This window comes from Haplochromis burtoni, unplaced genomic scaffold (genome assembly GCF_018398535.1).
Source record: "Haplochromis burtoni strain Fernald_Lab_line unplaced genomic scaffold, NCSU_Asbu1 Contig_526, whole genome shotgun sequence".
NCBI classification, from domain to species: domain Eukaryota; kingdom Metazoa; phylum Chordata; class Actinopteri; order Cichliformes; family Cichlidae; genus Haplochromis; species Haplochromis burtoni.
This window is the reverse complement of record NW_024582887.1, coordinates 370,710-383,687: the sequence shown is the minus strand read 5'-3', so window position 1 is coordinate 383,687 and position 12,978 is coordinate 370,710. Positions and strand designations below refer to the sequence as shown.

General features: G+C 38.7%; 1 protein-coding gene across 1 annotated transcript in view; it reads right to left on the bottom strand.

Annotated features, from left to right (window-relative positions):
• Positions 1-2,776: 2,776 nt before the first annotated feature.
• The window catches only part of slc41a2a (solute carrier family 41 member 2a), a 39,314-nt gene continuing 29,112 nt past the window's right edge, over positions 2,777-12,978 (bottom strand). Inside the window, exons 6-11 of the mRNA XM_042214172.1 lie at positions 11,888-12,034; positions 11,521-11,668; positions 11,210-11,289; positions 4,808-4,939; positions 4,575-4,723; positions 2,777-4,483 (exon numbers count right to left, since the gene is read on the bottom strand). Coding sequence (XP_042070106.1) covers positions 4,307-4,483; positions 4,575-4,723; positions 4,808-4,939; positions 11,210-11,289; positions 11,521-11,668; positions 11,888-12,034 — 833 coding nt within the window. The 3' untranslated portion in view covers positions 2,777-4,306. The remainder of the gene's footprint in view (positions 4,484-4,574; positions 4,724-4,807; positions 4,940-11,209; positions 11,290-11,520; positions 11,669-11,887; positions 12,035-12,978) is intronic.

Sequence of the window (12,978 nt, the reverse complement as noted above, 5' to 3'; positions counted from 1 at the left end):
GATCAGTCTGGGGTGAAAGCATGGTTGGTGGTGGGGTCTGTTGTGTGCCCAGCCCAGAGTCGGTGAGGTCCCTGATTGGGGTGTGATACTGTAACCGCTGGCCAGTGAAGCTGGGGAACTGGGTGACCAGCTTCGACTTCACTGATGACTGTTGGTCCACTGTACTGGCGCTAGCTGTTGCCCCTTCATTCAAAAGGTGAGGCTGTGCCCTCTTTGGGGTGTCTGCATAGTCTCTCAACATTTTCACTGTCCTGTATCTCTAATTTAGCTGCACCAGAAAATGTGTGTGGGCTACTTGTAGTATGCTTGACTGTGAGTAAGTACAATATATTTCTAGTAAGATAGAACACAACACAGATGTATGACAACTATCATTCTATAACGCAGAAAAAAAAAAAAGAATTCACAAAAAACAGCTTTAACTCAGGGTGCAGTTAAACAACTATCTTCAGCACAGAGGTTGTGAATGACCCAAATCATCAGCAATTTCTTAACCGTATCCGATGATTATCATTATAGACAAGGAACGTCATTTAACATTCTCGCTACAATTCAAGTCTCTGAGTCTCTCTTTTTTTTTTTTTTTCCAGGGACAGAAAACCCTCAAATGAAACCACCCCACGATTTCACTTTCAAAGGATATGGCTGGGGAGATGAAGGTCCCAGTAATACAGCTGCACAGGCAGTTATATACTTAGTTCAGCACCCTATCAGATGGCAACACCTCTTACTGTGGCAGGGTAGCTGGGGGGTGTCGGCATTGCTTTCTCTTCGGTCTTGAAGTGCCACAAATCCGGGTCACGGCACCAAAGATGTAACCCAACCAGTGCAGGGGCCTCCCTACACCCCGGACTCTGCGTTGTGTTAATTTGTGTTGGATTGGGGTGCACCGCAGAGAGACCAGTCGGACACAGGCGTTCAATTTGTGGCTCGGACCGCGCCGTTTATTCGGAAGCAGGGGCAAACACCACTCCAACTCTGCTGCTGGCCCTTTCCAAATCACAGCAAACACTCCGTGACCATCAACATTGCAAAATACAACAACACATATACACAGAATACACATTAAGTAACAATAACCGTGCCTTCTACAACATTCCACGGTCTCGGGATGAGTACAACACAAAACTGATGCAGTTCGCCACTGGCAGTGCTTACCTTTCCAAATCACAGCAAACACTGAACCAAGATGGCGCCCGCGCGAATAAGAAATCTGAAGTACGGTGTCCTGCAGAGGACAAATGGTCAAAATTGCTAAATTTTACACCATATATGCAACTCAACAGCGACACCTTGTGACTTATTCCAGTCACTACCTTACATAACATAGCTGTGTCGCTAGCGGTCACGTAGCACATCATTATATACCAGCTAGCCCAACTTCAGTAACCCTACAAACGTCACTGCTGTTTAGTTTTCTGTCTTCATTTATGCTGGAAGTGATAGCAGAGCTGTACGTTTTAATTTGTTTCCAAAACCCCGCAGTCAGGACATGCTATATTGTATTTGGATAGAAGCTAGCGAGCTAACTCCCTGCTAACTTCTAACTCCGTTAAATGTCATAAATTCCGTTTTCATGGATGTTAAACTCAATTGTTACACCTGGTAGAGCAGAACGCTGATCATTTTATTAAAGATGAAAGACTTTAGACAGTTTTTCAACTCTCAGTAATGCCATAGTGATCGTTTGACTGTTTTAGGAGCTTTTTGAGATCAAATAGAAGAAAATACATAACATTAAACATGTTAACAACACAAAAGCCATATTAAACGCAGACTACTTTAGACCCGGAAGTAGGATTCGTCGCGTCATCACTGAACAACCGGATACAAAATGTGTCTTCTTTGCATTTAACACTTTTTTATAAACAATTGTATTTTAGAGTATACATTTTAGAGTTCAAATATTTTAATAGACTTTAACTAAGGATTTTCTTTACAAAGAATTATTTTCTTTAAATCAAAACCAAACATCTATTCACTAGTTATACGATCCACCCAAGGATTTGGGGTAACTATTTTTAATATTAATTAACATAAATATGTGGGAACACCAACTGCACAAACAATTTATTCAAACTTAATTCATTTTTGTCAATATAATTTTTTAAACTTAAATGCAGCAACTATTTCCCTAAGCGTAAACGTTTGCACAACTGAGCTTCTATAGTTCAAATATATGTGCAGCAAATGTGAGCTCAAGAGCTTACCGATAGCCCGTCTTGTTCAAAGTCTTCCTCACAGTGGAAAAGTGCTTTGTTTGCCGTCCTCTCAGTATGTTGCTCACGGGTCAAATGACTGCTGCATGCATTTTAAGGTCTACTAGGCACGCCCACCCTTGATTGCTCTAACGTGGCTCACCTGGCAGGGTGGCGTACACCAGGCCGTGCTTAGTTGGTGATTGCACCCAAGGTCTAATCAGCGGCCATGCACCAAAAGCAGCACTGAACAGGTAGTGGGCAGGAGGAGGAAGAGAGGAATAAAAGCCACACCTACTAGGCCAGCGCAACTGTGTGTGTGTGTGTGTGTGTGTGTGTGTGTGTGTGTGTGTGTGTGTGTGTGTGTGAGAGAGAGAGAGAGAGAGAGAGAGAGAGAGAGAGAGAGTGAGAGAGATTTGTTTTTATGTTTTAAAATTTCTCATGAATTATTATGGAAGCTTGTCTTTGTAATCTTGTGCTTACTATCATTAATCATCATGTCTCAATTTAATGCCATAATTTCTTCATGCTTCTGAGCACATAATAGCTGTGTGCAGCTGTCATAGATATCATAGATAACATACTCGGAAGCAAGCAGGAAACAGTGACAGGAACATTTTATTTTGTGACTGCAGAGTCATCAAAGGTCAAATTATACTTTTCTGAGAGACAAATTTGATGTCGGTGCATACCAGACCCACGAGATCTTGGTTTAAAGGCGCCTTCATACTGTGCAGTTTCAGCAGTTTGTTGCGATCATGTGTGGCATGATGCCACAATGTGTGACATGGATCACTAAATTTTGGCGAGAAGTCAAGATTAATGCACAAAGGTTGTATAATGATAACACAGACTCACGTAAGTATGATAGTGATAACAGCTGCAGAACACATCATACAAATAAGGCTTCTGGTGCAGAAGCTCAACTAGATTTTATTCTTTTTTGAAATCCCAAATGTTTTTCTTTCCCACACTTTACTTATATTTGTTACATTTAAGTTTGCTTTGTTTTTGAGTTTCTTGGGTTTTTTTGCACAAATAAGGGAACCGATTGATCCGTGCTCATTTTATTCTCCAGTTAGTCAGCTGACATAAGTCACTTTAAAAATCACAATAGTGAAATTGTGTCATGTTAAATGTTAAATTTCTTTCTTTTTTTAACACAGTGTGCTTTGAACCCGACTTTGTCCAAGAAATTTAAAAGCATCCCATTTTTGAACATCACACATTTGACTTCAATCTTTAGGTGAGCAATCCAGACTCAGAGGCAAAACTGTGGAGGGACTTTTCCCAGATATGGTCCCAAATTTCATAACTTTTGCACATACAGTTCTTGGGGCTGCTGTGAACTCTACTGGTAGACAAAGAAAGATTAAGAAGAATTTGTTTAACATTCAGTAGCTTCATTACTAGAGCCCCCAGATAGGTTTACAGCTGCTACATAGTATGTTATTGTGTTGTTACTAAGCTGGACTGTTCTGCCTTTTCTGTGTTCATTCATCAGCCTTTCTATTATCTCAAAACTATCTGAAACGGAAAGACAAGAGACACAGTAGCTGGTTTCTACCACTTAATGTACTTTTTCAGACATAGCAAAGTTACAATGTAGCAGAGCTACACTGAATACAAATTTGCAACATTATAAAAAAAAGATTTAAAATGCAATACATCTGAATAGGGCTCCACATAATGTTTCATTGCACTTTCATTTCTGTACTAAGAGAAATTACAGGGGGGGAAAAAACATATTGTGACAACACACACACACACACACACACACACACACACAGTGAAGCACAAGATGAAAAAAATTGCACTCTCGCTGTCATGGTTTGTCTGTTTTCGTGACGTCCTGACTTTGTAAGTACATGATGGTTTGCAGTGGATTAGATAGACACAAAGATGTGAAATGTGCAAAAATTAAGAGTATTTGTATGTGTCCTGTAGGTGTGTTTCTTGTGTTTTAAATAAACACCTTAAGGCAGAAAACTGTGTTACTTGTTCATAAAGGTGAAGGCACATTTGTGTGTTGCAAATCTTCAGTATTACTTGCATTTTGCCTTTTAAAATAATAAGCACTATAAGGGTTTTGTTTTCTCATTTTGAATCTACACACTGCCTGGATCACCAATGCACCACAGCATGAGAAAAGCAATTGAAAGTAGAGCAGTCCCTAGAAGATCTCCAAGGGCTGTGAGGTAAGGTATTGAGTAACTGTCGGGGTCTTTACCCCTCCTCCACAAACAGTGAACCAAACAGTCAGCCATGCAGAGCAGAATTAACACCTAAAAAAAACAAAGAATGAGACATAAGATCACAGCAGACTAAGTTGCTCTATGCAAAGAGAAATAGCCTGTCAGTGCACATTTGACTTACCTGAATCAAAGATGCAAACAAGAAGGCGATGGTGAAGAGAGGACTTGGCAAAGTGTGGCCTCCTTTGATCAGGTGAATAACATGTAAGAAGATCAACTGACCAGGGATCACCAGGAGAAGCAGAATCTTAGCAGATCGATGGTTTGCTCCTTTTCCTGCCCAACAAAGGTGAACGTCAGATTGTGTTGGCAAACTGTGTTTATTATGTAAATTGTTTCAAATTTGATTTTTACCTGAACCAAAGAATGTGTGCCAAGGGTTGGAACAGCTCTGTCGACCCTCAGGCAACTGCCCCGGTGAGTATTTCAAATGCAGATGAGTTGAAATACGACTAGATTGTATGGAAACGAGATTTCCGCCAACACCTCATGAGAAAAGAAAAGGAGCATTTAAGCCAGCTTTTGTGCAAGTAAAGAATATGAAAACAAAAAGGAAGACATTCAACTGGTGACCAACCTAATTTGTATGTACTGTCAGAAAAAATAAAAAAATAAAATAAAATATATATATTATTAAGTATAATATATGATATATATATATATATATATATATATTATATATAATATATATATATATACTAAGCTACTATATACACTGATATATATATATACTACGTTATATATATATATATACACACATAAAATTAATTTGAATATAACGACACGTATAGATGTATATGTGCATTCTTGTACTAATTCTATTTATCTGACAAGTTGTATAGCATTTGTATTTCTATAGTTGTATATAGCATTTTCTATTCTATTTTATTCTATTGTATATAGTATTTTATTTTATTTTATTGCATTCCAGTGTTTTCTAATTTCTGCTACATAACTTTGCACTTTTGCTGTAACAAAACAAATTTCCCACCTGTGGGACTAATAAAGGTCATCTTATCTTATCTTATATTGTGTGCTGTGACAAAACAAGGGAAACTGTGCCACAATTAGCATGAGAGTCAAAAACTTTTTTTTTTATTCATTTCAGACACAACAAAATACATATATTGAACATAAAGTGCACAAAACAAAAAACAAAAATTACCTGAAAAGGAGTGGGACGAAGAAAACTTATTAAATCCCACCCCTATACTCACTCATCAACAAAAAACAATAAGCTTCCCACAGCTACGCCCATCGTTACAACCAAACAAACCATCAACAGCCCCGGGCACATGCAAGCATCTCAACGGCAGCTCGCAACAACAATAGAACCATTCATAACTGAATACAGAATATATAATAATTATAAATTGCATTACCACAGGTAACAGGCAATAATAATTACATAGTGACAAACACACATACATATACATACATACATATATATCTACACACACATGTACATATATGTACATACATACGCACACACTTTTTTTTTTTGGAATCCATACCAGCAATGGTAAGAGAACAGACATTACAGAGCACACTAAAACCATCATTGAGTATACTGTGACCAGACCAACTGTTTGTAGAGGAATTTAAATCTATGAATAGTTTTTGCATTGTTTCAGTTGTAAACTCAGACTGTTCCAGATTTTCACACCACATACAGACACACAAAAACCTTTACGGGTTGTTCGAGTTCTGGGTAATTTGAATTCCCCGAAGCCTCTCACATTATAAACCCTTTCTCGAATTTCAAATATAATTTGTAAATTTGTAGGTAGAAGTTTATTAAAGGCTTTGTATAAGATTATAGATGTATTGTAATTAACCAGATCCTGGAATTTAAGTAACTTTGCCTGAAGAAAGAGTTTGTGAGTATGATCTAGATAACCAGCCTTGTGAATAATATGCAGTGCTCGTTTCTGTACTGTGACTAATGGATTAGTTGTATTTTTATATGTGTTTCTAAGAATTGTACTGTCCCAAAATCAGACTTCTGGTCATGTTTCAGAGCTACAAATACCATAAAATGTGACACAAACAAAAGGAAAAAATAGCATTTCCACCATAAGCTTACTAAGAGAAAAACACAAAATGCTACTTTGCTGAAGGGAAAGTGGGAAGTAAAAATCCTCATTAATATTTTGACTAGTGTTTCATTGAATGAGAAATATTATGTGTGAAAAGTACCATAATTATTTACTCCACTATTTTCAGTTACTGTGTGTATTAAAATACATGTGTACAACTCAATTTAACCAAAGGACAGTTAACTTGTTAAAAAAATTCTAAAGCACTGGAATATCACATATATGGTACTAATAGATCATTTATTTTACATCACATGTATTTGTCTCACAACACAGAATGTTTTTGAGCTTGAGTGATCAGTATCTATCTAAGACGAAGACTCTGTGTGGGTGTTGATGTTGTACTTAGACTCCACATGTAGCTTGGGAAATGGATTGTACCCATGCTGCTCAAGGTGTTTTTCATGGCAGAAGGATGGGCTGAATGGTTGTGATACACAAGGCCATGTGGCCTCATAAAAGGTTTATCAGAGCAAGAGCCACATTGGAGATACATTAGAGATAAGAAATAGGAAGAGAACAGTGAAGTATCTGCTCCATAGGTTGATTCTGTTCATCTGGACGCAGCGTTTTCAGTGGGAGAAAGATTTTGTCACTCATCCAAGTGACTTCTTCAGTCTCAGCTGACTGCAGGTTTCAATCTTATAAAACAGTACATTGCACCACTGAAGGAACAATGGGCTGGGAGATCAGTTCCTTCATCATAATTATGCAAATTCTCATGACCATTGATCAACAACCACTGATCAATGGCCATGAGTACCATTCACAGAGAGTTGGGGAATGGCTGCAATCACAGCATTGTAAGATGGCGAAAGATGAACCCTCAGGCCCCCTCCTCGATTCAGAAATGGTCTTTCCCTTTTCACGTAAATGGCCTCCTGGACTCGGCGCTCAAACCTCCCTGTCCAGGATGTTACATCCTCATCATTGAAAGAGTGTCCACTGGCCTGTAGGTGTAAATAGACTGCAGAGTCCTGGCCTGACGAGGTAGTTCTTCTGTTTTGTGCCATCCGCTTCTCCAGAGGTTATTTTATTTCTCTGATATATAAATCCTGGCAATCCTCCTGGCACTTAACAGCGCACACTATGCTCCTCTGTTTGTGTCAGCGGACCTGATCCTTGGGGTGGACCGGTTTTTGGCACAGTGTGTTTTGGGTTTTAAAAGCCACAGAGACACGTATTTACTTACCTGGGTGATTGAGAATGCATCAAGATGTAAAGTATCAGATTTTCTGAACATCTGTCAGGGCAAGGAAATCACAGATTGGGCAACCTTGGTAGAAGCCGTGGAGCTGTTGATGTTGCTGGTCCGCATATTGATTTTGTTCAAGTCTGTTTGGTACAGCTTATTGGTCCAGGAGTTCCTTTTGTTTATTTTCTCAACACATTATTAAAATTGTATTTCAGTAAATTATTTTCATGATTAAATTAGCTTTTTTTTTTTATTCAGTTTAGTGAATACAGGACTGTGTGGTCATAAAATGATTTCAATCTTCCATTAAGTAAAGCCCCTTATCTACAAGTAGAACACTGCACTGTGCTTCATCATAAATACTTATGAATAAGATAAAAAAATAAATAAACTTCATGCCAATGGAAATACAAGTGTTTTCTAATAGTGTTCCCTAAATCTATGGAGGAGCAAACCTAACAAAACTTAAAAGAAAGAAACAAATGAATAAACAAAGAAGCAAAGAAATATGAAAAGAATCAGGGTGATTATGCATGTAAAAGTGAAAAAGCCCTTGCACAGAATTCTAAAGAACTTCACACATTTTTGGTGTCAAAGACTTGTTGCCTACAACAAGTAAGGACTATGCATATGCATGTATTCATGTTTTGAAAAGCAAATTGCTTTTAAGATAAAAGATCCCAGTTGTAGGATTGACTATGCAAATTACAGCTAAAGGAGAGAAGTCTTCCCCAGATCGCTCTCTGATTATCAGATTCTTATCCAGGTCGTCACACTTTCAGATCTTTAATAGGCCTTAAACTGTGGCGACAAGATAAAGTCCCAGCTGTGAGTGTGGAGTCCTTTTGAAATTTAACAGTCAGAGCGTCTGTGTAGACAGTGACGTGTGTTCGCAAGATAGTTTCATCACTGGGACCCGAGTAAACTCTAAGTTTTTGCATCTTTTTTAAATGCTACTTTTATCCACTGCGATTGGTCCCCTGGGGACCACTTTATCATTTTTTATCGTTATTTTGTAATTGTTTTTATCGTTAACTTGGTTTCCCTGGGTCTTTTCCCATGTGGTATGAATACATGTCTTTTTTTGATACCGATACTGGTTTTGTTTGTATTTTTTTGTATTAGTGCGCGACACCTTAAAGGCCAGTCCGTGAAAATATGGTCGGACATAGACCGGCCTGTGGCGCAACTTTACTTTACTTATTTGCCATTGTAAAAATGTCTTTTAGTGACTCTATCAACTAATGGAAAGGGATAAAAGTGGCCTTTTAACAGGACACAAAAATAGTAACAAAAAGAACTATAAAAACTAGCAATAAAAAAAAAAACTACATACAAACAAAAGGAAGAAATAGCGTACAAAGAACGGGAATATATGCAAAGATTGGCTTGTTGCTATCTATCAGCAATACAGAACCACAAATGATTTTTCAACTCATATTACTGGTCATATTATTTTACAAGCAGAAATATAATACTTCTTTCACGGGAAGAGGTTTGAGTTCCCGGTAATACGGATGCATATAAGAGTTCCAGGTAATACAGATGCATACGCAAACATCCTCAAGACATGCATGGGCGAACCAGCACAAAACTGTCCTCGGAGAGTAAAAGGAACACTGCTGAAGAATATACAGCAATGCATATTAACTTATCTATCTTGGCTGACATTTTAACTTCCTCATAAGAAATTTTTAGGGCCTGGCTTCAGCTCACTAAATCACCTCAAGTCGCAAATTTTGACACAAAGCTGTGGTGGTCCAGCTTTTCAGATCCAATTAATATCAAATCACTCATAAAGATCTTTTGGAAAAGAGTAGAATTCTTAGAACAGAGTTTATTAAACATTGTCATATGAACAGCAGAACAGTACATTTTGCAGCAAAAATAACACGTAGAAAGCAAGCAAAGCAAACTAAAGTGAAGCAACCCTGGGGTGTACAGCCTTAAAGCACATCTGGCAAAGACATACCAAAGGACATACAGGAAAAAGGCAGCAGTCTGGGGTACAGTGGGGCAAAAAAGTATTTAGTCAGCCACCGATTGTGCAAGTTCCCCCACCTAAAATGATGACAGAGGTCAGTAATTTGCACCAGAGGTACACTTCAGCTGTGAGAGACAGAATGTGAAAAAAAAATCCATGAATCCACATGGTAGGATTTGTAAAGAATTTATTGGTAAATCAGGGTGGAAAATAAGCATTTGGTCACCTCAAACAAGGAAAATCTCTGGCTCTCACAGACCTGTAACGTCTTCTGTAAGAAGCTTTTCTGTCCCCCACTCGTTACCTGTATGAATGGCACCTGTTTGAACTCATCATCTGTATAAAAGACACCTGTCCACAGCCTCAAACAGTCAGACTCCAAACTCCGCCATGGCCAAGACCAAAGAGCTTTCGAAGGACACCAGGAAAAGTATTGTAGACCTGCACTCAACTCGTCGTGTTTGAAGAAGAATACTGAGTTGCATCCCAAGAACACCATACCTACTGTGAAGCATGGGGGTGGAAACATCATGCTATGGGGCTGTTTTTCTGCCAAGGGGACAGGACGACTGATCCGTGTTAAGGACAGAATGAATGGGGCCATGTATCGTGAGATTTTGAGCCAAAACCTCCTTCCATCAGTGAGAACTTTGAAGATGAAACGAGGCTGGGTCTTCCAACATGACAATGATCCAAAACACACCGCCCGGGCAACAAAGGAGTGGCTCCGTAAGAAGCATTTGAAAGTCCTGGAGTGGCCTAGCCAGTCTCCAGACCTCAACCCCATAGGAAATCTGTGGCGGGAGTTGAAAGTCCGTGTTGCTCGGCGACAGCCCCAAAACATCACTGCTCTCGAGAAGATCTGCATGGAGGAATGGGCCAAAATACCAGCTACTGTGTGTGCAAACCTGGTAAAGACCTATAGTAAACGTTTGACCTCTGTTATTGCCAACAAAGGTTATGTTACAAAGTATTGAGTTGTATTTTTGTTATTGACCAAATACTTATTTTCCACCCTGATTTACGAATAAATTCTTTACAAATCCTACCATGTGGATTCATGGATTTTTTTTTCACATTCTGTCTCTCACAGTTGAAGTGTACCTCTGGTGCAAATTACTGACCTCTGTCATCATTTTAGGTGGGGGAACTTGCACAATCGGTGGCTGACTAAATACTTTTTTGCCCCACTGTATATCGAGCTTCCTCTTATATAGGATCAGCGTTGGGTACCCTTTCATCCTTTGTTCTTTCTTTTCATCTTCAACTTATGATACATAACTTTCTGACCCTACCCCATTATTTCTCGAGGACCGGTCTTACAGCAGGATTATTTTTTTCACATGTTCGCTAAGAATAGAGATTATGATTATGCGAGCATTACCAAATTATGTACAAAATGTAGAATTGTCCATATATTACATCAATATGTTGTTATGATCTCAAATACAAGAACACAAATAAAGAGAACAACTCACCATTTATGACAGGGGCATAAACTATAATCCCTGCCAAGTTTGGATCTAATACAGTCTTGTCCAGAATAACTCCTCCAATACTAGAAGAAAGACAATCAAAATAATACCAGTAAGAGGTATGTGAGGGTATTCATAATATTTTTCTATTATCTTTTTCAAACATAAAGCAAACGAGTTAATGGTATCAAATGATCAAATTGTTATTATAGAAATTATCCATATGATGACTTACTGTTTGTTTGCTTTATTTAAAAATTCACACTAGAGAACACCATCAGGAAATCTGAACATGTGAAAGCAGCAGAGAGTACCTGCTGATGAGCATTGCTATAATGATGGGTTCCCAGCCTGTGTGCAGCAAGATTTCACTGGCTGGATGTTTGGATGAGGCAGCCACCCAGGCAGGAATCAGGCATAAAAACGATAGATTTACCAGATACAACACATATGGATAAAGTTCTGTCAAAAAGAAAAAAGAGATTATTTTGCCTTTTATTTTCTATCAGGATTTAGTTGAAAAAGTAAAGGCTGTGATCTTGGTGGACTTGGGTGAACTGGTGTCATTTGTTGGCCAAAAGTAAAAAATACATGACTTCTAGCACTTGCACCAAATATACAGCATTGCTCTTCACTGTTTGTACATTCAAACCAGACCATGTTATGGCCCTTATCTCTCACCTATAAAGGAATAGAACCACTGACTGAAGCATGCCAACAAGGCAAGAGTGATGAGATCTCCAAAGCTGGCTGCTATCGGTGTGGCCACATTGTCAGGGTTGATTCCTATCCGCTTGGAGCCAATGATCACTCCCACCATAACGATACCTTGAAGAAGTTAAAGACAAGCTAAAAGTGTTCAGTGTTCATTCTGCTTGAGCATTTGACCTTAAAAGGTTTTCATTCAAATATTTCAGCTTTAATAGAATAAAGTAATATAGAGTCAAGAATGAATGGAAAGCAAGGGCCAGAGTTCATTCAGTTGTAACCAAAAACACATTTTAATGGGGAAAATTAGGAAAAATGTTATCATTTTGTAGTATTCAGGTCACTGCTAGAACACTACGCCCAATAAATAATACTAGTAATTGAATTATTTTAGACATTAGACATCAGTAGCTGTGAATATGTACTGTGTGCATTGTAGCTACAGAGCAATAAAGATGATATGAAATGATGTCTGTGAAGGTCCTCAGTAATCCACGTCATCATAGTCTACGGAGCTAAAAAAACGTGACATCTCATCCGAGAAGCTTCTTTAGTTCTAAGAGCAATTGGTGGAGAGTCCTAGATTTTTAAGCCCTATTGGGAATGTTAATAAGAGGGTCGTGAACCCTCTATTGATCCCCTGCCTAATCACATGAGCCAAGGTGTGAAAATGGGAGTGGGTCACAATCAGACAAGTTTTATGTGTGAACCCATTGTGAGATCTAGCCCCACCTTATCATGTGATTTACTGAGGTCAAATAGCCCAAGACGTGAGTGGGTGTTAAGGCATCTTTGAACAGATCTCAAAACTGGATCATAGATGGCAGACAATTGGTGTTGTAAGACACCACCTCTGTTCAAAGATGGTCGTACTATGTAGAGGTCTGAGCATTCCTCGCTGCACTGTAAAGCATACACTACATTGTTAAGCTCGTGTTTGGGAGTTTTGTCTTTGAGATGAACCAGTTTGGGTCTGAAGTACACTGGGATGACGTGCTTGGAGAGGACTCTCCTGAGTTTGTCTGATAAACCCGCTACAAAAGGGATGACACACAAAACTGGAT